This window comes from Lactuca sativa, chromosome 1 (genome assembly GCF_002870075.4).
Source record: "Lactuca sativa cultivar Salinas chromosome 1, Lsat_Salinas_v11, whole genome shotgun sequence".
NCBI classification, from domain to species: domain Eukaryota; kingdom Viridiplantae; phylum Streptophyta; class Magnoliopsida; order Asterales; family Asteraceae; genus Lactuca; species Lactuca sativa.
The window spans coordinates 165,971,667-165,995,343 of NC_056623.2; the positions used below are offsets into that span (position 1 = coordinate 165,971,667).

At 34.5% G+C, this 23,677-nt stretch overlaps 1 protein-coding gene across 1 annotated transcript; it reads right to left on the bottom strand.

The window, feature by feature from the left end:
• Nucleotides 1-17,349: 17,349 nt before the first annotated feature.
• On the bottom strand, nucleotides 17,350-23,138 carry LOC111893212 (cytokinin riboside 5'-monophosphate phosphoribohydrolase LOG1). The gene is made up of 7 exons (XM_023889278.3): nucleotides 22,915-23,138; nucleotides 22,610-22,707; nucleotides 22,165-22,195; nucleotides 21,992-22,091; nucleotides 21,357-21,427; nucleotides 20,199-20,342; nucleotides 17,350-17,572 (listed from the first exon to the last, which is right to left on the bottom strand). Exons 1-7 carry the CDS (start codon nucleotides 23,044-23,046, stop codon nucleotides 17,501-17,503), a joined length of 648 nt encoding a protein of 215 aa, XP_023745046.3. The 5' UTR covers nucleotides 23,047-23,138; the 3' UTR covers nucleotides 17,350-17,500.
• Nucleotides 23,139-23,677: the final 539 nt, after the last annotated feature.

Below are 23,677 nucleotides of genomic sequence, written 5' to 3' on the forward strand. Positions count from 1 at the left end.
TACCGACCTAATTGGTCACTAACATAGCATCATCCTATATTCCAGGATTCCGACCTTAACCAGGTCTCTAACATATATCATCCTAACTACCAGGATGCAAACATATAGCAAAGGAATAACATAACAACTACCCGGATTTCCATCCGATAAAGGGCCGACCTTGGTGCCTTAGACCCTGTCGATATAGTGAGGATAACTCACCCGCAACTGCCGACTGAAAAGATAAGATCACACTACTCCAACCTCCGACACAAACTCCACCACTGATCAATACCAAAAGTCTAAACTCATTAAATACAAATAATTACCAAAATACCCCTGGAAGTCAAAGTCCTTAGTCAAAGTCAACCTTCCTGACTAACTCTACTCGTCGAGTCCACCCGCTGACTCATCGAGTCCCTATACTCAGAAACGCCCAATCCACGACTCAACATGTCGAGTCACCCCAAGACTCGCCGAATCCAACAAACTATGAGTCACTTTCTGCTCAACTCACTAAGTCGTCCCTCGACTCACCGATTCACAGCTCAACCAAAAAGGTTAGGTCTTCACGACCAGACTCGCGGAGTCCAAGAACAGACTCGCCGAGTCCAAGGCAATCTTCAACAGACTCGCCGAGTTGTTCTTCCAACTCGCCGACTCTATGCACATATTCATACAACTCGTCGAGTGCACCCATGTGACTCGCCGAGTCCAGAAGTGAAATCTTCATCCAGACGATTTCAGGCCATCCCAATGCTTCCAATACATAGATCTGAACTCGTAGGGCCATATTCACACGTAAAGTTTCCAACTTTACGTGCATGCAAGGCTCGACAAGCTCCAACAAGCTAGAAATGAAGGTTTAAGGCAAGGACACTCTCAATCATGCCCCAAAGCTATCACTTTCTGATCACATGGCTCCAAACCAACCTAGATCTGAAGTTGCAACCTCAAATCTAGTCTCCACGCCCGAAATAGATCCCAACCATGCAAAAGAACCCCAAATCATACACCATGGATGAAATAACAAGGAAATAGCTTAAGGTAAAATCCTCTTACTTTAGAGATGAGTCTAAACTGATGTAGACTTCAGATCCACAAGATTTCTTGATGCTATCCTCAATTTCCTCCAACTTTCTCTTCTTTAATTCCTTCTTTAAGGCTTAAATCTTCTCAACAATGGGGTCACACACGAGATGATGGTTTCTGGATCTCAAATGGGTAGCAAAGAGGCTAAGGGTAGCTATAATGTGCTTTATATAGGGCACAAACCCCGGATTAGGATTTTCTCCTTTCAGCACCAACTCGCCGAGTCCAGCCGCCGACTCGCCTGAGTTGGTCGTTTAACACTTGACCAGAACCGCGACTCGACTCACCAAGTCGACCTTCCTTATTTACACCAAGAACCCTGAACTTGCACCGCTGAACTCGGGGTGTTACAATTCTCCCCCACTTAAATTAGGCTTCATCCTCGAAGCCTTCAGCAACACATCCCAGATGATACTCCCACAATACAGCTACTGGCCTCAACCGACCCAGGTTCCTCCAAACACTACTATCAAACCCCTATAAAGTCAACTCTTTCTCACAAAGTCACGACAACTGCTTCAAGCCAGCCACCGACTTCTTTCTCTGACAACAACACCTATCAACCAATAATCACCCGATGCTACTTCCATCGTTCTAAATCACATAATCACTTGACTCTTACAAACTAGATATCACCATGAACCACCGGGTCTTGACCCGCTACCAACTGCTATCCCTTTCCTTGCTTGTCACATCTTTATCGAATTTACTGCTGGGACTTATCCCACTTCCTTTCCGAATCCAACTCTTTTCTTTCCGTGCTGACAAGATGACACATCTTTCAGCTCCTAAGCAACTCCCATGAGCTCTCCTCTGCAATCACAACCATACTGGAAATCCAAGGCTCCATCCTTGCATCCCTTCCGAACTCCGCTGGTTCCATACCACCAGAAATTCATCCGCAACCTCAACAAACACCCAAACCGGATGTGCTTCCATACCACTGGTACAATCATAGTGCTCAACAACCATTATTGAAATACTCTCAATCATCCATTCTCACTACTGCTTTCACTTCCGTGAACCAACACTCCCTCCCGGAGGTACATACCTTTTCCTTTCCTTATCCAAGGAAATCTACTTGGCAACCTTGCCACTTCAGACAAGTGCCACGGTGCTAACACCCCACTCTACACTATCCCTTGTAGAGTAACTGCTACTCCATGCATCGCACATGTTCTAAATCTGCTCGCAATGACTCTCGGGTCCATGCACTTCCTTCCACTAACATGATCAATACTCGGGGCCAGACCCACTACTTGCTACTGCATAGCAACATACTGAAATCACTTTCCGCATAAAGATCTATCAACACTTATAGAGTCTTCAGCATGACTAGACCGACTTACCAGGCCTTCAGCCAATCTGGACCACACTCAGAACCTTCAGCATGTATGGACCGCCCTCCAGGGCCTTCATCCTGTCTGGACCGTTTTTCGAGCCTTCGACCTGACTGGTACGCCCACCGGCGTTCAGTCTCCCCGGACCGCTCAAACTATCATACATCATTCCGAACTATTCCTCCTGGGAATCACTCCTATACATACTGTTCTAGCCCTCTAGGGGTTCCGAACTCTAACTCTATTCCATATACTCAGATCCCGGCCTAATCCTACGCCTCACAACAACCAATCACCCTTTTCCGAAATCCTTGGTCTGTACTCCGACCCATCGGTCTAACACTTACTCATACCAGCCCACACTCTTGGCTGACTGGAACACTGCTGGATCTCAAACAGCTAATCAAAATCTAACGCTTGTCGACCCTCCTGAGAATTTTCCAATCTCTCCCACTTAGAGCACCGACGTCCAACCACCGGTGACCCAACCGGGATCACTTAAACAACCCTACTCAACATATTCCCCTTATCCATGAACTGATTTCCTCTAAAACGAACAACCTCCACAAAATCACCCCTCCGACATCGCACATCTCGAACTCTAAGGGAGTTCGACTCTTCGCTGAACACTTCTCAAATCGCAATTGCTATATCCGGCAACAAGACCATACAACCAAATTCTGACCATCAATCCCTTGGATGCTAACCATTTACAACACCTTACTACTATCACTTTCAACCAACCCATGAAACACGCAGAACGACGAATAAAAATACAACACCACAAAATAACAAGATAACCAGACAACAACAAAACGAAAACATACCCGCAACCGCATCCGGCTCTACCCTGACCTCCTCTGCTGTAAGCTGAAAAGCGCGCCCCTGAGCCCTTGGGGGCTCCGCTCCACCCTAACCTCCACCCGAAATCCTCAAAGTGGTCGGTGCTAGAGCCTGCACCGGTCCTGCAGCAAGCTGTGGACATTTGGCCCTCATGTGACCAACCTGATGACATTGGTAAAAAAATCCTCATATCTTGAACTGGGGCTAACTGGTGGCAATCCCTTGCGTAATTCCCCTCTCTTCCGCACTTGCGGCACGCACTACCGGATCTACAAACTTCGGTGTGGCCCCTCCCGCACTTCCCACAAGTGCGGCTGCTCTGATCTCCCAACCTAGAATCAACGGTCTTGGACCGTTTCGGTGCCGGTTGCGACTGTGCCAGGGCCTGCCTCTGATCTCTCAACTGCAACTCAATCTCCAACTCACGCCGCCGAGTGGCCTCCTGCAACTCCAGCAACGTCTCGCACCTCTACATAGACACAAACTTCCTGATGTCCCTCTTGAGCATACTCAGGTATCGGGACATCTGAGCCTGCTCCGAAGCAAACTCAGGGCAAAACATCGCCCTCTCAGTGAACATCCTGGTGATCTCCGTCACCGACTCTGAATCCTGCTTCATGTTCCAAGAACTCCTGAGCCAACCTCTCTCTCAACCTGTGGAACATAACGAGTGCTGAACATCTCCCTAAACTGATCCCAAGAAACCACAGCCCGCTACACATCCGAATATGACCCCGTAGTCAACCTCCACCAATCCTTCGCCTCGAGCCTCAACAGGTTCAAAGCACACCTCACCCTCTGATCAGTAGGGCATGAACATGTGAAGAAATATCCCTCCAAATCTAACAACCATCGCATAACAACAATCGGATCCTGAACTCCATCAAAAGTAGGGGGCTTCGTATTATCGAAATCCCGATACTGAAAACCTCTGCTGGCTCCTCCCCCTGCCGCTGCTACAGCCGATGTAGCCGCCGTGGCAGTCGTCTCTATAAGAGCTGCATAGCGCTCATCAAAATACTCAACCATGGCGGTCTTGATCGACCCAAACAGTTCCAGCAACTCGGCTCGGAACATATCAGCAACCTCATCATGCAGGATCTCATGAATCCTAACATCCAACTCGTCTGTGCTCATCTGACCGTTAACCTCGGGTGGTGCTGATCCACCCTAACCGCCCCCTCTTGCTCCCGATCCTGACCCGGATCCGCTCCCAGCATGCCTCGTAACCACCATATTGAAATTGCTGCAAAACATCAGATGCTTTACACTAACACAGGAACCAACTCCCAACCCAGCCCTAGGGGCTGTGACTTCCTTGATACGCGTATGGGTCCTGTACTTTCAGTAGTATGGGCCCATACTACCTTCAACACATACCCATATTTATATCAAGTATCACCACAACACCCTAGTGATGAACATGCATAACAAGCACTCAACCGTCACTCCTAGAGGAACATTGGAAATCTCATATAGAAAGAAACCCTAGGATAGCAGGCATCATAAATCAGGAAACTCTATCATGCAAATCCTGAAGATTCCTAGCCTAGTACTAGCATGTTGCTCTATCATATCTCATAAACAAATAACTTGTATGGTATTTTGGGGTTACTTACTGGCTCCGGCTGATCGTACCTCCGTGTCCTCCTTTACTCATTTTTTAAAACCATTTTAAATTCTCTTTTGAAAAATCTCCTTGATTTGAGACTGGATTCACACGAATGTTCCTCCAATTCACTCAAACCAAGGCTCTGATACCAACTTGTAACGCTCTAAAAATTCCAACCAATTTAAACTTTTCAAAAACAACCTAATTTCATTAAGTTATTACAAAAAGGTTTTCAATGCACTTATTATCAGAGTATTCCCATAACCATATCATAAAACATAAACATGAGGAGCGGTACGATCACGTCTTTGCCTTGCCACGGTCTCCTGAAGTACCTAAAACGTTAAACCACAACTGTAAGCCCGAAAGCTTAGTGAGATACCCCCAAAATACCAACCACATATACCATACACATAACATGTCATATCGTAACAGAACAACCATGCACTTCGGGTCTACTGTGTGACTGGTCCGCTGCACCGGGCCTTCAGTCCACCTGGTCCACCCTCCGAGTCTAGCCATATACATCGAGTCAGCAGTGTCCGCCCGCACCGGGCCTTCAACCCACCTGGTCAACTCTCTAAGTCTACAGTATGACTGGTCCGCCCGCACCGAGCCTTCAGTCGGCCTGGTCCACTCTTCGAGCCTCGGCACGTCTTGTCCGCCCTCGTGGGGCCTACAGCCTATCTAGACCACTCGCTGGGCCTTCGGAATATCCGGCCCGCCATGGGTATGTTGGCCTATAGCACAAAGTAGGACCCGCCTCAACCCAACCCCAGTCAACCAACCATGTGCACATAAACATATAATCATATAACAATTAATCACCAATCAACCGATCTAGCAAATCACATACATATCATACTCTAACCAGGATACCGACCTAACCAGTCACTAACATAGCATCATCCTATATTCGAGGATTCCGACCTTAACCAGGTCTCTAACATATACCATCCTAACTACCAAGATGCAAACATATAGCAAAGCAATAACATAACAACTACCCGGATTTCCATCCGATAAAGGGCCGGCCTTGGTGCCTTAGACCCTGTCGATATAGTGAGGATAACTCAGCTGCAACTGCCAACTGAAAAGATAAGATCACACTGCTCCAACCTCCGACACGAACTCCACCATTGATCAATACCAAAAGTCTGAACTCAATAAATACCAATAATTACCAAAATACCCCTGGAAGTCAAAGTCCTCAGTCAAAGTCAACCTTCCTGACTGACTCTACTCGCCGAGTCAACCCGCTGACTCGTCGAGTCCTTATACTCAGAAACTCCCAATCCACGACTCAACTCCCCGAGTCGCCCCAAGACTCGCCGAGTCCAACAAACTCTGAGTCACTTCTTTCTCAACTCACCGAGTCGTCCCTCGACTCACCGATTCATAGCTCAACCAAAAAGGTTAGGACTTCACGACCAAACTCGCTGAGTCCAAGAACAGACTCACCGACTCCAAGACAATCTTCAATAGACTGGCCGAGTTGTTCTTCCAACTCGTCGACTCCATGCACATATTCATACAACTCGTCGAGTGCACCCATGTGACTCGCCGAGTCCAGACGTGACATCTTCATCCAAACAATTTTAGGCCATCCCAATGCTTCCAATACATAGATCTGAACTCCTAGGGCCAGATTCACACGTAAAGTTTCCAACTTTACGTGCATGCAAGGTTCAACAAGCTCCAACAAGCTAAAAATGAAGGTTTAAGGCAAGGACACTCTCAATCACGCACCTAAGCTATCACTTTCTGATCACATGGCTCCAAACCAACCTAGATCTGAAGTTGCAACCTCAGATCTAGTCTCTATACCCAAAATAGATCCCAACCATGCTAAAGAACCCCAAATCATACACCATGGATGAAATAACAAGGAAATAGCTTAAGGTAAAATCCTCTTACCTTAGAGATGAGTCTAAACTGATGTAAACTTCAAATCCACAAGCTTTCTTGATGCTATCGTCAACTTCCTCCAACTTTCTCTTCACCAATTCCTTCTTCAAGGCTTCATACTTCTCAACAATGGGGTCACACACGAGATGAGGGTTTTTGGATCTCAAATGGGTAGCAAAGAGGCTAAGGGTGGCTATAATGTGCTTTATATAGGGCACAAACCCCGGATTAGGGTTTTCTCCTTTCAGCACCAACTCGCCGAGTCCAGCCGCCGACTCGCCGAGTTGGTCACTAAACACTTGACCAGAACCGCGACTCGACTCGCCGAGTCTATCCATCGACTCGCTGAGTCGACCTTCCTTATTTACACCAAGAACCCTGAACTTGCACCTCTGAACTCGGGGTATCACAAAGACAACTTAGGGGAGTGGAGTCATCCAACTCATAGCTCAAGGTTGAGATAGGAGTGTTAACGTAGACGATCATTGAAAAGGATGTTTTCATAGGAAAACTCGATATTCGAGTTTCGGATCTTGAAGCAAACAACCAATCCCAGTCAAAACAGATAACCAATCTCCAAACTCACCTTGGAGCTTTGACCGCATGCTATTATGATTTGAAGAACAAACTTTCTGAAGAACTTGGCAACAAGTTCAAGTCATCAGTCGAACAGCCTTTTGCCACTGATGATTTTTCCTGTGTCCCTGTCCAACCTTCTTAGCATGACAACCTAGTGGATCTTCCACTTCCTAGAACCACAAGAATTATTGATCGATTGGAAAAAGAATCTGTCTGTACCAACCCTTGAATCACTATCAGGCAAGCAAAGAGGAAGGTTTCTGCTGAAAGGAAAGAAGGATTGCTTTTCATGAAGAACTCTGATGAAAGCCTCAGTGCTGACAAACCTCAACTCACTATAACTGATCTTGAAAAGAGAATACATAGACAAATTAAAACTGTGCATGGTGAAAAGGAACTCAGGTCACAGGGAATATTACAAGGATACTCATGCCTTTTGTTCCTGGAGTAGATTTGATCTTATAGAACTTTCAGTTGCTCTATTACACAATCCAACTCACAGCTCTGCGGCCTTTAAATTCAAACTATTTCTGGAGAGGGAGGTTAAGGAGAAGTTTACTGGAATGAAAACTACAGAGTCTCTTATTAGAACAGACAAGGATGTGCTCGATCCCCAAACCAATGAACCTATGAAGGTAGTGTTGTGGCCGGCAACCAAACAGTTAAAAGAAATTCATATTCCTCTTCACTTTCATGCGGGATATCTAGATAAAATGGAATTGTGGGTGTACAATGAGGCCACAGCCACAGCTATGATCAAGTTTAAAGAAGGTGTTCTTCGTTTGTCTGACACAAAAGATCTTATGCGGTTCAATGATAGAGATATTCACACCTAGGCTGGTCATTAAATTATTTGCAAGTCGGAGATTATGGAGGCGGCCGCCAAGGAGTTCACAGGAATGGTTGCAAAGATCATTGACAAGAGGCTATGGATAGGAGCTATGGGAAAATCAGATGTGATGTTTTTGGAGAAGCTGAGATAAGAGAAGATTGAGTTCATGCTAGCCTCAAACCAAGGGGGAGATTGATAGGTCACAACTTAAGTGGTTTAGGATAGGTAACTATTTGTATAGGTCTTAATAGAATGTTGGTCTTGTAATGTGTGTTTTCGTGTTTGTTTGTGGTTGTGAAGGTGTTCACGGCCGTGAACTAGTGTTCGGCCGTGAACCCTATTCACGGCCAGTCTGTTCCTATATACAGTTTCAGAGTCTGTCAGAGTGAGGTGACGTATCTAGTGTGTTTACGGTCAATGTGTGTGTTCTTCAAGGTGTACCTGATGTTTACGGTTATATAAATGTGTGCATTGCTTGAGTAATTCCTTCTTCTACTCCATTCTTGCTATTGTTTGATTGTTCATTGTTTGATCACTGGTTTGGTTCCTTGATTTGGGACTTTTCAGTCACACATGACTAAAATTGCTCAAATCCATCAATATACCAAAGAGAATAAAAGAAGGCAAATCCAAATGTTAGCACAAGGGCCACCATTTATTCAACACCCCTTATGAATTTTATTATCTAGTGGAAAACCGTGGTTCCGCCAAAGAGATAACTGAAACTTTGAAAGATAAATATGAAGAAATAGGTGAAGTTCGCAATAATAAAAAAATATCTTGATTCAAAAAATATGAATACTTGTTCGCCTATAATAGTGAAACTCTCAATCGTTTCAACTTTCTAATAAAAAATTTGAGAAAGTTCAATATTTTCTTCTAATGCAATCGTTCAATTTATGATTCCATCCTCTACATATGACTTGCAATTCCAAAGGTGGAGTTGTGAGTCTTCAATTCTTATAAAACAGTTATTAGTTTCATTATAAATTGCAATCACCATTTTTACTTCAAATACAGGTTCGAAATAAAAAAACTCATTTCAAGTATTTGATAAAATATATTATTAAGATTAACATTTATTTAGAATTCTTTCAATTCCATTCCAATGGTGAATAATCGTTAAAACCACAAATTACTTCTCTAATATTTATATATCATTTGGATCATCACGTGGATCAATAATAAATTAATATATAATTATATAACTTCACTTAGAACCCTATATTTCAATACAAAAATTCATCTAACCGTTGGTTATTTTGATAACCAAAACATAAATGCGGAAGCATGAACTTTGGATCTTTAATCTCGAATCTAATTAAAAGAAAACTTAAACATGAAAGAATGATTACATACCTTTTCCATTGAGATTTTCGGATCTAAAGACTAGGAAGAACTTTTCAGTTGATCTCAAGAACTCTCTCTAAAATCCCTCAGCAATGAACCATACGAATTTCTTAGTGTATTTTCGTGTGTATTGATTTGCTCCTCATCACATATATTTCTTGATGGAGATAAACCCTAATGTGAGAGATGGAAGGGATCTTAAGGATCTTGAGTCAAACTAGGAACTCAACCCACAAGTTAAGTAAATATTCTATAAATCGGTCCATCAACAATTTATGCTCTTACCATAATAACTGGATTTAATAATATATCGTACATATTTATGAAGTGGTCCCATAATTATCCAACAATCTCCCACTGGACCACGAATATATAAATGTACGTATAACTGTATAAGCGCTTTAATTAATGTTATTATAACATTGGTACCCTTAAACAATGTCGTCCACTAATCATAATAGTATAGGATCAAAGCGGCATTCGTTACAATTTACGTAACTAAACCTATGAATGGTCACATATACATATATAACTAACGACATAGATTAAACATGATGTATGGTTTTAAAATCTAAATAGATTTACAACGAGTTCCTTTTGAGATTGAAGTGAGATCAAACTTCAAATAAGTGCAACTAATAATGGAGTTAACTGAATTCTTAATTCTGTACAGAAAAACATAATTGATCTTAAACAAAACGTAAAGCACCATAAAACTCCCACTAAAACCAAATATCACACCAACGTGTGTAGTATGCTCATGAAAGACCTAGGGAGGTAATCCCTTTATGAGCAGATCCGCTTTCATGGAGTTTGTTCATATGTGTTATATATATATATATATATATATATATATATTTCCATTTGCACTATTGTGTTAACAAAAGGAAACTTGATGTCAATATGCTTTGACTTAATATAACTTCTGTTATTGGAATATAACCTGGCTGACTTATTATCACAACTTTAGTGGTCTTTCAATACCAATAATGTGTAGCTTCATGACAAATTTCCGCAACCATATTCCATGCTACAAATTATGTTGTCATTATGGAAGAAACTACCTAAGTCTATTCCATGAAATGGCTCATCATGCTAAAATGTAAAAGTATCCTGATATGGATCAGTAACCATTTTAGCATCTAATAAATCATATTCTTAATAAAAATGATCTCCAAAACATCTGAATTTCCTATAGTTGAGCATATGGCATTTTGTTATATATAGATATATCAAAATCCATTTGGATGCTTTCTTATGATCCAAACTTGAGTTGCGTAGATATCTGCCCAAGACCAGAAAGATAAATTTACTCCCACTTAATTTGTGATACACAAAATCATCTGTTGTATTTACCTCAAAACCAAAAGAGATAATAAATTGATGAAAAATGTAGTACCACGTATAGGATATCCAAAGTTGAGGTTGTTGAGTTTTTGTATTATGAATAGGAGATTGAATAACATTGTTGATCATTGATTCATAATCTGCATACTACCGAAAGCATTAATAGGAATCAAGATTGATTCCTCCTTAAGGCCAATGTTTTATCCTTGTTTCTCCCCCAAACTCAACATCCTCAAAGAATGTTGCTCTATCCAAAATGAATGGCTAATATCCATGCAATTGAGAACTAACATAATGTCCTCATTATATTCCTTAAAGTTAATCTCATTGAGTAAGAATCATAAATATGATCAATGTTAACAGGTATAATACCATAATTCAAATTTCTGTTTTGAGAATATAGGCAAATCTACTTTTATGCTCATTAATCCATAAACCGTAATCAGTAATTTCAATTTATGACATCTTTACAAGGTATCAACGCAACATTAATATCAAGTCTTTGGACAGTAATACTAACTTGCAAGAGATATCCTAATTTTAGAGATAAATATTGGCAATAAATCATGTCAATTAACAAGCCCCTCTTTGGATTGATTTATTAATCACATGGAACCAAAAAATCGTCACATGTTTATCACCACATATGTGTTTATTCGACCAAATATTAGTATACCTTTGGGTCGACTAATACCCGCATTAATAAACACGTAATCTATAAAATTTTGATAATAAGAATTGACAATATATCATGTCAACTAATAAGTCTCTCTTTGGGTTGGCTTATTAATGGCATGTAACCTAAAAAATTGTCGCATATTTATCATCAAACATGTGTTCATCTGGCCAAATATTAACCCACCTTTAGGTCGATTAATATTCGCATTAATAAACACAAACCATAAAATTTAAGTTCTTTGTAAATTAATTTTCACAAAAGAGATCGCTTTGGCGATATATTGTGTCAATTTATTTACCCTTAAAATAAATAATGTCATAAATAAAATTTATCAATAACCCAAAATACGATTAAAAATTTTCACAAACGTTATCGCATGTTTTCATAAAACCAAAATTTGATAATATAATGAAAAACATTATCAAACAAGTTGACCATATTAAAATAACCAATTTGATAAAACGGTTCCATACAACGTTTGCGAGACTTAAATTAAATTGCAAACGAAAATAAAAAAAATTCAAAGTTCATCTTATTTATACTCAAAATGAAATTCAATTTCATTGTCAACCCAAAATTATTTAATCCCCACAATTTGAAACCCAAAATTATTTAATCCCCACAATTTGAAACCCAAAATTATTTAATCCCCAGAATTTGAAATGCAGTGGTTTAATACAATATCAATTCCTTATATAAACCAATAAAAGAAATCTATTAGTTTAGTTTTAAAAAAATACAATACCAAAAAGAAATCACAGTAAGATGGAATCAAAATATATGGGGTTAAAAGAAATAACTTCCAAATTTACGTTATTATACATAAAGTTAGATTGTCTGAAAAATTATTAAACAATTATTTATTCAAACAATAAATCCTTCAATACAATTGATCATCCGAAATTAGACCAAATTATTAAATCTTGACCTTTTATAGTCAATTACAAAATCAAATCCAAATTATTAAATCTTGACTTGTTATTGGATCAATTAATTTCATATATAATCCTTTCTTAAAACCGAAGCCACGATTTAAAGATAACAATAAAAAAAAATTGCAATTATTATTATTACTATTTTATGATTGTTAACCATTCAATCATAAACTAAAACATTGCAATTATATATATTTGTTGCAAAAGTCAACGATGCAAGTAAAAAATTAATATTACTAGTCGTTGATGCTTCAATAAAGCCAAAAGGAAACCCAAAGTCCTAACGATTACAGAATGATATGTAATAGTTCAAAGATCAACCAAACCCAAAAAAAATCACCAAATATTATGTTGTCTGATTTTAAGAAATAAAATGTCGGCAGGATGGAGAAGAGTAAAATAACATATATCTTAAAGGTATGTTTTAGTTCGAAAAATCAAAAGAACTAAAACCAATCCAAGTTTCTGATAAAAGATTCGAGTTGGCTCTGATACCAATTGTTGGTTATTTTGATAACCAAAACATAAATGTGGAAGCATGAACTTTGGATCTTTAATCTCGAATCTAATTAAAAGAAAACTTAAACATGAAAGAATGATTACATACCTTTTCCATTGAGATTTTCGGATCTAGAGACTAGGAAGAGCTTTTCAGTTGATCTCAAGAACTCTCTCTAAAATCCCTCAGCAATGAACCATACGATTTTCTTAGTGTATTTTCATGTGTATTGATTTGCTCCTCATCATATATATTTATAGATGGAGATAAACCCTAATGTGAGAGATGGAAGGAATCTTGAGGATCTTGAGTCAAACCGGGAACTCAACCCACAAGGTAAGTAAATATTCTATAAATCGGTCATCAACAATTTATACTCTTACCATAATAACTGGATTTAATAATATATCGTACATATTTATAAAGTGGTCCCATAATTATCCAACACTAACAACTATACTACAGCCTATTTAAGCTTAGGTATAACTCCAACATCGAGTTAAGCTTAGGTATAACTCCAACATCGAGTTGACATTCCAAACCCCTATATTCCATCATGATCAACCATTCCATAGTTTGAATAGTGATAACTTGATGTTCTAGAGTATGGTACAAGCATTAAAACTCATTCAAATCATATATGAACCATAAAAATTCATTCTTATGAAGGTCACAATAGAAACACCTAAAAATCACCATCAAAGATTCAATCGACAACTATAAAGAAATTTTTTTATAAAGTGATGATCAGGAGATGAGATAACAACTAGAAACTTCATTAAATCTGCTATAGAGTATGAAATTTGAATTCAACTACATAACACCCAAACCTTAAATATGAAATGAAAGAGATTGGAAGATAAATTATACCTTCTAGACCAATCGGAATCACAAACCACTAAAAAACAAAAATAATGAGTTTTTAACACCAAAATATAATTTTCACTCCAACCATACTAAAGGTTTACACTATAATAATATTTTAATATAAATTGTAATAGTTATAAAATTAAATTATACTAAACTATAACAAAATAAAAAACAATTAAATTAAATGATATTTAAGGCATAAAGTAACTATGGTGTGGTCAATAATGAGCCGACATATATACCTACCAAAATTGCTTCACACAAAAAATGTTTGCCTCTTTACCTGCTCATTGGAGTGAAATTTTGCATAATAACATCAAATTGACGTTGTATTGGAGACGTCCTGAATAATGGAAATGAAGAGGCAAATGTTGATTTTTTATTTTAACACAAAAGAGGCTCTAAGCTTACCATGGGAGAAAGATGAAATCCCTTAAAAACTTCAAGTTCTCTCTATTAGGCCGTTTGGATCAAATAGGAGAACCAGAAAAGATGTCAAATTTTGCATAATAACGTCAAATTGACAGCCTATTTGAGACGTCCTAAATAATGGAAATAAAGAGGCAAATGTTGACTTTTTATTTTGACACAAAAGAGGCTCCAATTTTACCATGAGAGACGGAAGAAATGCCTTAACAACTTCAAGTTATCTCTATTAGACCGTTTGAATCAAATAGGAGAAAAAGAAAAAATGTCTAATTTTTATACATATACAATATACACAATAACCACTAAAGTTTCTTATTTTAAAATTGATGAATTCTTAACTAAGAAACTATCTCTTTGCCTAAACACTTAAAGTCTCTGAGGAATTAATTAAGTTAATACAAGATTAAATATTATATTTTATAATTCATCAACTAAGACCTTTTTAATATTATTTCTTTATTTGGATTCGATTATATTTTCAAATTGTTTCATACATTAAATGTAAGCCCGACCCTGACATATCAGTGGCCTTGTTCAAAAATTAAAGTGAGACACCATAAAAAATTTCGTGTAAAATATTATTAAATAAATTTGCTACCATTAAATTCAAAACTCAAAGTTGCTAATAAACATCTTGTAAATTTATTATTATAATATCATGTATTCACTCATTAGATGTTCGAGTTTCTACAATCATACATTTTTACTGAAATATCTTCTTTGTCATCATCATTACAATTGAAGGTGACTATGTCTTCATCTACACCAAACATATTTTCTGGAACTTGAAGTTCAACTTCTTTTTCTCTACGTTCTTCCAAAACATCATAAACTTGTTCACTAGGTCTTTCCACAGCTTCATGAACTTCACACATGTTTTCAGGCACACGTAATTCAACTTCGTATTCTCTATGTTCTTTCACAATCGATTCTTGACTACCATGATATTCTTACATTTTTTTGACGATAAATCAATTGATATCTTTGACCTTGAATAAATTGTTATTCTTTTTATTTTCTTTTACGTTTAGAGCAACTCGATTCAAAATTTATAGTTAGAGACATCTTTTTTTTAACAAAAATAAAATAAAGTAAAAATAATCAATGTTAATAACATAACAATATATAATTTAATATTTGTAATATTTATCAAAAGTTAATGTTTAAAATAGTTAGAGCATCAAATAAAATTCTTGTTTTATTATCATTTTTGAGTATTGGGGTATAATATATCAAAATTAGAAGCCGAAAATAGGAAGCCCATTGACCCTTCCCCCACCCTCACCCTAAAATTTATCATTGCTCTCAACTCTATGCCAAACATTTAAAAGTGAAAGCTATAAATCATAGTGATAGATGATAAAAATAATTCACAAGACACTATACTATATGAACTCTTTATACCAAAACATTGAAAAGCCAAAACCATAAAGCATAGTGATATAGTGATAAATACAAATTCACAAGACACTATACTATATAAAAGGAAAGACCAATAACATTGTTGTTTTTTTTTTTTTTTTTTTTTTTTACTTTCTCTACTTCATTATGAATTCATAAATAAATCATTCAAATAAAAATGAGCGTTTAACATGGAAGAGAAAGAAGTTGAGCACAATTAGGAATTGAGACATTTAAATAGATAAGAGATACTAACCTGTAGTTATGGAGTCAATTAGAGGACTTAGAGGAGGAAAAAACTACTACCAACAACTCAACGATATATCAAGATTCAAGATAGAAAAAATAGAAGTTTTCGGCGAGAGAGACGAGCAACACCGGCGATCTATTGATACCGTTATTAGGTTTGTTATGGTTTGATCTTTTGGTTAGTTTTATAAAAACAATATCATTTGCTTGAACTTATATAAGAAACATATGTAGACGATCTACTTAGTACTGTTATTAGGTTTGTTAGAGTTTGATATTTTTGGTGAGTTTTATAAAAACTATGACATTTGCTTGAACTCGTATTAGAAACATATTTATTTATTTTTTGATATAGATACTTTCCTTTAATTATTGATAAATTATATAATTTATGATAAGATTTTTTTTTTTATTTTAGTTGATTTTTTATTTCACAATTAAACCTACATCAATATTGCAACAAAAATATTACACTATGTATAAAGCTAACTACTAATTTTCTTTAATAAAAACACATAAAAATGATTTATGAAAATACCGATACCATTATAAAAACACATAAAAATAAATTTTATGAAAATACCAACATCATTACTATATATTGTCCCTAAATCGAGATGCCTCTTAAAATCGGAGGCCTCATACAACTGCACCACTATCACAACCTCAAGGTTGCAAATGATTAAATGTATCATTATTCATTTTATTCTATTTATCAAGTTTGTAATACAGTTCAGAAATTATACATTTGTAATACATTTTTATATATAGTGAATTAAAAGTGAGATCAATATCAATAAAACAAAAACAATTATTTCTTACAGCATACAAAGTATGGATTAAGGTCGGACACGAGACATTCAATAATCATTCAATACTCGTTAGGCTGGAAGGTATGGAGTGGGAAAGGAGAGCCGTAGGGCTTCCCTCTTACTGGAACACCACCCCTTGGTGGAAGCAACTCGTGGGAAAGAGATGGGTGGAAGGGGTGCCGCACTCTCTAGATCTCCTCATTCTGTTGGACATTTTTTTTTTTACCTTTTTTAATATTTATAGAATTATATACCTATTAAAAAATATAAAAAATATATCAAAATTTAAGGTTTTAAATTCCCTACAAAATGAGTATAATATATGTATGAAATATATTTAAAAAAATAATAAAAAAATAATAAAGAAAGCTTCCTACGCATTCTTCGAGTTTTAGGTGAAGGAAAAAAATAAAAGAAATAGTGATATGGCCCCAAAAAAAAATAAATAAATAAATAAAAAAATAAAAAGCACCCCGCCCATACCCCAATACCCTCCGGTCTTATTGGCCTTCTAATCCTTATTATTCACCAAAGCTTGTCATGTTCACCCAAATCCCATCCCCTCTTATCTTATTCCATTTAACAACCTAACCTTAGAATTTAAAACATGACAATCCAAAAGTCATATAAGTTTTAATACGGAATATACAAATATATTACAAACTTCATAAAAAAACAATTAGGTTAGTTTAGTTTTAAATCACTCAACATCAAATATATTTTAGAAGATTTTTCCAACTTTTATTAGACCGAAGATGATTGGTCCATTTCCCAACTTTGTTTGAGTACAACCCCTTCATGCACTGCCACATATTCCTGCACATATATAAATGTGAATGTACAAGTGCATCATCAAGCTATGTCCCATCATAACCAATTTAAATTATCCAAAATGATTAGGTTGATATAACTTGTATCATATATAAAAAAGAATGTAAATCGAATTATTTGTATGGGCACGCTGAATTCCCATTATGTTTGAAATAAATGCTGAAGAACTATTATATGTATTTCTATTAGGATTTTGTCTTGAACTTAAAAAACCTTGCTCTCATGTTCATTTTAATAGGATAAGAGTTGCACTTTTTATTGTTAATCTTCTAAATAGTTTCTTTCATTTTCGGCATGAAATAAGAGAAAAAGAAACTACTTTATAGATCTATAACGATAAAAATCCTTGAGCTTAAAACGATTATGTCCGGATGATGTTTATACTTAACAATAAATATTAATAAACATTTGCTAGATTTCTTCGTTAAAAAAGGCTTGTATATTTATGCTTTACTTAAAAAGTTCAACAGTACGCCATCACCAATGGTTTACCAACCATGATATATATATATATATATATATATATATATATATATATATATATATATATATATATATATATATATATTGTGCGGGCGTATGACAATGTTATTTTTTGATAATTACTAAAATAATAAGTTGTTTAGTAATGTGAATACGTTCAACCTCATACAATTATTGTTATTTCCATTCAATTTCATTAATTCTTATTCATTTTTGTTCCCACGTATCGTTTTTCGCACGTTTTTATTATTGCAGAATACAATTCAATAAGTATCCTTACAACACTCTGACAAAATAAAAAAAAGTTTATAATAACCTTATAGACGATTTAATTAGTGATAACGCGTGATAATAATAATAGTTATATAAGATTGAACGTATTTACATTATCAAACAACATATTTTTTTTTGTCATTTTCACATAATAATATTGTCCACATGTCCACACAATAGATATTAATCTACATTTGAACCTCTCTCTCTCTCTCTCTCTCTCTCTCTATATATATATATATATATATATATATATATATATATATATATATATATATATATATGGTCCGGTTCCAATGATCATTATTTTTAAAGTGAGGATTCGTAAAGATAACTTAAAAAATCTAAAAAAAATACACCATAAATAATTGTTATTATTAATTTAACTCCTGAACAAAAATCAACAGATAATGTACGTCGTAATGTACATTCATGGTTATTTTAGTCATGTAAAAAAAGGAATTGCTGAAACACATCAATATGTTGATATTAGGGTATCTTTTCAATAATTAACCCATGTTATAACTTAAATTTATTGCAACCTAATTATAAATTACTTTTGACATTTAAATAAATGATTTCATCACTGGTTAAACTTATTTCAATAGTTTTTTATATAAATTTAATTAATTTACTTTCATGTAGCTAAAATGTTTTATAGAACATATCATTTAATTAATCATTTTTTAAACACAAATTATATCTTAATATGAAAATATATAATACAACTATATCAAGTCTTTATTTATATACCTAAATTATGAAAAATAATTATGTTCTACTTATAAAAATACATTAAAAATATTATAAATTAGTTATAAAATGAAATATGTTAAAAATTGAAAGGGTTAAGTTTACAATTTATCATACTATATTGACCAATCATTGAATGGTCAAAATAAAAAAAACAAAATACTTCGTAGTTGTTTTCTCCAATAGTTTTAAGAGGTTATTTAAAAAAAAATAGTAATACACTATAACAACCTCACATTGAACTTATTATTATTGATCTTTTCTTGTTAGCAACTTATTATAATTGGAGTGTAAAGTTTATTTGTTTTTTTATTGATCAGTCAATATATTTTATGGTTAATATACTTATATGTTTTGTCATTTAACCTTTCATACATTAGTTATATTCCAACCTCCCTTTTAAATATATTTTAGTTTTGAATCTTTTTTTTTTTTTTACTTTTTTTATTTATTTTTATTTTTTTTACATTTGTATTAAATATTTAATGACATTTCTTTTATGAAATGTTAAATTATAATGATTATATAATTTTTTTTTTCATTTTTTATTACTATATTCCGTAATATTTTTTCCGAATGATATTTTGTAATATAATTATTTTGAAAAAATCTATTATTATATTTTTAACAAAACTAAAATACAATTTGTGTTTAAAAAAATAATTATAAAATAAGTAGATTTTATAAAACAATTTACATAAATATGGATAAATTAGTTAATTTTTTTATAAAAAAAAAAAACTATTAGAAAAGATTAACCATTTAAATGGATATTTAATTATAGATTAAGTTATTAGAATGATGATACGACAACACTTTAAAGTTTTAGGATAACTTAACTGTAAGTTTTAAGATAACTTCACTATTGAAGATGCTCTTAGGTGAGTCTTAGATGAGTAGAGATATATACAAATCATTATAATATTACCTTTTTTAACTTTATCCCAATTTGCCTATTAATTAATCTTTGTATTATTTTTATTTTTAAAACCAGGATTTTAACAAGTAATATGTACACATGCTTGCAAATATTGAATGTACCCAGCCTGAATGTACCATAAATATAAATAAATAAAAGCATGAAGTAGTGTTATCGATCTACCTCTAGTTTAGTGATCAAATCTTGTGCTGTAAGTGCCGAAACCATAATCTTTCTTTCTGAAACTTCTATGAAACCTTCTTCTACTCCTTTGTCAAACAAAGCAAGTAAACTATCGTAGTATCCATCCACATTTAACAGCCCGACCTATAACGATTAATCATTTTTATTTGAAAAATAAAAATAGTTAGCGACACTAGTAGTGGATTAATAAGAATAAATTATATGTCCTAAGAAACAACAATAATGTATTTTACTTATTGAACTTGATTGACCTTTATTATATTATATAGGTGTAATCGATATTGTGTTTTCTGCCTGTCCTATGGCCCGATATATTAACAAGTTCATATTATTAGGAATAAATCATTCTCTATCTAAAAGTATGCTTTTTATTTCCGAATTTGTTCAAGATATATTGAAAAATTATCCATATATTTTATATCATAATTATTGTGCAGGCATATTTGTGCCACAAGCCATGTCGCAGGTTGGCAAGTAGATATATAGGAGGTCCGGCCGCCATCAGGTATATTTTTCCCAATTAAAAAAGATAACCGCTAGGTTACGTTACACATAATTAAACTAATAAAAGATTCATATATTGATCGTTGTTTAATAATTAACAGTTTAATAATGATGTTCTTAATTACTTAAAATACACAATAATTACTTCTCATAGTATATTTTATATATGTTACATGAGAAATTAAATATCCTTTTACTTTTTTTAGTAATTATAATTCTATTCATACGAAATAGGACAATTGTGTTTTAAAATATTTCTAATTTATCAAAATATAACCCTTCTTATTATTTCATATTAGTAGAACCTAAGTAAGTTAAAGTAGAAAGAAAAGATAGAATATTTAATTTCTCATTTTGCATACGAGCATTTGTCTTCTTTCTATCTATTTGTATGTCCTAACTTTTACAATAACTTTTATGTACGAAATTTCATTAAAATTGCAGCTTTTGTATACCTTTTCATAACAGTCTCTCATGAAATTCGAGAAGAAATAACACATAGTTCCAAAAACTTTTTGCTTTCGAGTGTCCATAAAACGAATATAACGTACTGCTCTCTTTTAGTAAATTTTCAGCTCAAATATGATTTTGTTCATTAGAAATCACTACAAAATATTAAAAAAATAAACTTACAGGTTTGTCATGGATTCCAAGTTGAGACCAAGTGACCATCTCCAGTAACTCTTCCATGGTGCCATACCCTCCTAAACGAATGTATTGACTTTTAGTATTTTGGTGCAAAACATGAGGAAGAAAGATAATAATATACATATATAATCTAATAAGAATGATATAATCATAGTATTAAAAACAACATAACTATATATTATCACGCAACTATCACATTAAATTAAAACTATAACTAATCAGGTAGACATATTTAAGGGTTTTTATTGACCAAGAAGTAATGGCCGGTAATCATTATTAATTAAACATTGACAAAAAGTTATGTATCATGTGAATATCTTATTCGCAATATGTGTAATGTGTCTTGGGTACTTGATACTGAAAATTCATGTTCACGAATTTTACATCTAATAAAAAGAATTTTAACTTATTATTATTAAAGTTTTTAGCCGATGCCACTCAAACCCTGGTGAAAAAATAGATATACCACACGTGAAAACTGTGTCTTAAACTCACGTATAGTAACTTTGTCGATTTTTGGTGGTTTTGCACTTTTTTTTAAGGAATACGTTTTAGATATAGTTTCATTAATTACAGTAATTGTTTGTATGCATGTTCGAGATTAATTTTCATATATATACCAGGAAGTGCGATGAAAGCATCAGCATTTTCAGCCATTACAGACTTCCTTTGATGCATATCTTCCACTATTCTTAACTCCCCCGCTGTTTCCCCTGATATCTACACATTGTAAAATTGCATTAAATTAAATCACTAAACTTTGAAATGTTTAACAGGTGTTGAATTGTAGTACCTCACGGGATAAGAGAGCTTTGGGCATCACTCTGCAAAAAATTAACCAATTATATAAACACATACAAAAACCCTAATGAGCGGGTAAAAGGTAGAACATCATCAACTATATAAATATTGATGAATTTTATTACATAAGAAGTTTGGTTTAAACTTTAAACAGCTTATAATGCGATGTAGTAAATCAATCTATAAATTAACAACATAATTTTTTTGAAAAACAAGTTATATATCGAATCTTGTGCTAGTGCGTTTTCAACAGGAGTGCATCAGTATGAGTTTGCACTCCAGCTTACTCAACACCACTGATGAAAACTATATATGGTTCTCACACGCATGTACATTGTAAAAAGAGTAACGAACAAATCAGATTAATTTGTTTATGTATTGCACACACATATGAAAACGTGTTTGTGTCTTGGATAGGGGGGTTGAGGGGTTATTACCCAAGAACATGGCAACCTCCATTAAAGACAGTTTGAGAAATCAATCCCATCAAGCCAATACTTCCTCCACCATAGATGAGATCAATTTTCCTGTTAACCTGACAACAGCAATTGTCATCAAACAGAAAATTATATATAAACACCGTAGTCAGTTTGTTTGGCGATAAGATATGAAGATAAGGTCGAGACTTGGATTTCATAAGTGCAAAGGAGTCCAGTTTCTCACTGGATTCGAGTTCTGGGAGCTAAAAAGTAATTTATTGTCAAGAATATGAACATTTATGCAACGGACATGTGTTGATTACCAGTTCTTGACCAAGTTCTAAGGCAGCATCAGTAAATGAAGATCTAAAACCAGTTCGACTCCCACAAAATACACATATTCTTTTCAGTTTTCTTCCTCTTTCTTCTTTTGAAGATGTTCCTTCTCGTTCCATCTGTTTATGTCTCGTGTGTGTGTATGAGAGAGAGAGAGAGAGAGAGAGAGAGAGAGAGAGAGAGAGAGAGAGAGAGAGAGAGGCTTTTCTCAGCAATACAAACCCTTTTGGGTTTTGTCACATATAAATAAATTGGTTGCAAGTCTCGATCGATGAGCATCATTTACTTAAGACAGAGAGTCAAAGCTCCCCTTCGCCCATATCTCTTAACTAATAAGTTAAGAGTTTATAAGAAGTTGAGAAGTTTTAGAAGGATGTTTTTAGATTGACTTTTGTAACTAACCAAGTTTGGTCGGTTTGTAAGACCAAAGTTTCTCACTAAAGTGTGTGTTTTTTTGTTTTTACTTTTTTTTTTTTATTGTTTTTATTATTATTATTTTTTTATTTTATTTATCCCAACTTCTCTCAACATTTTCAATTTTTTCCCTCACATTTGTATCACACCTCTTACCTCATTTTTATATTATTTTCTAATTAACTATATAAAGGTATAAATAATATAAAATGAATTCTATTATAAAGTTGTTATATTTTGATCTCATTTTTAATTAAATTTTTATTTTATTTTATTTTTCTAATTAATTCCCAAATACCAATTAAATTGTTCAGTTAAGTCTCGGATACCGATTAA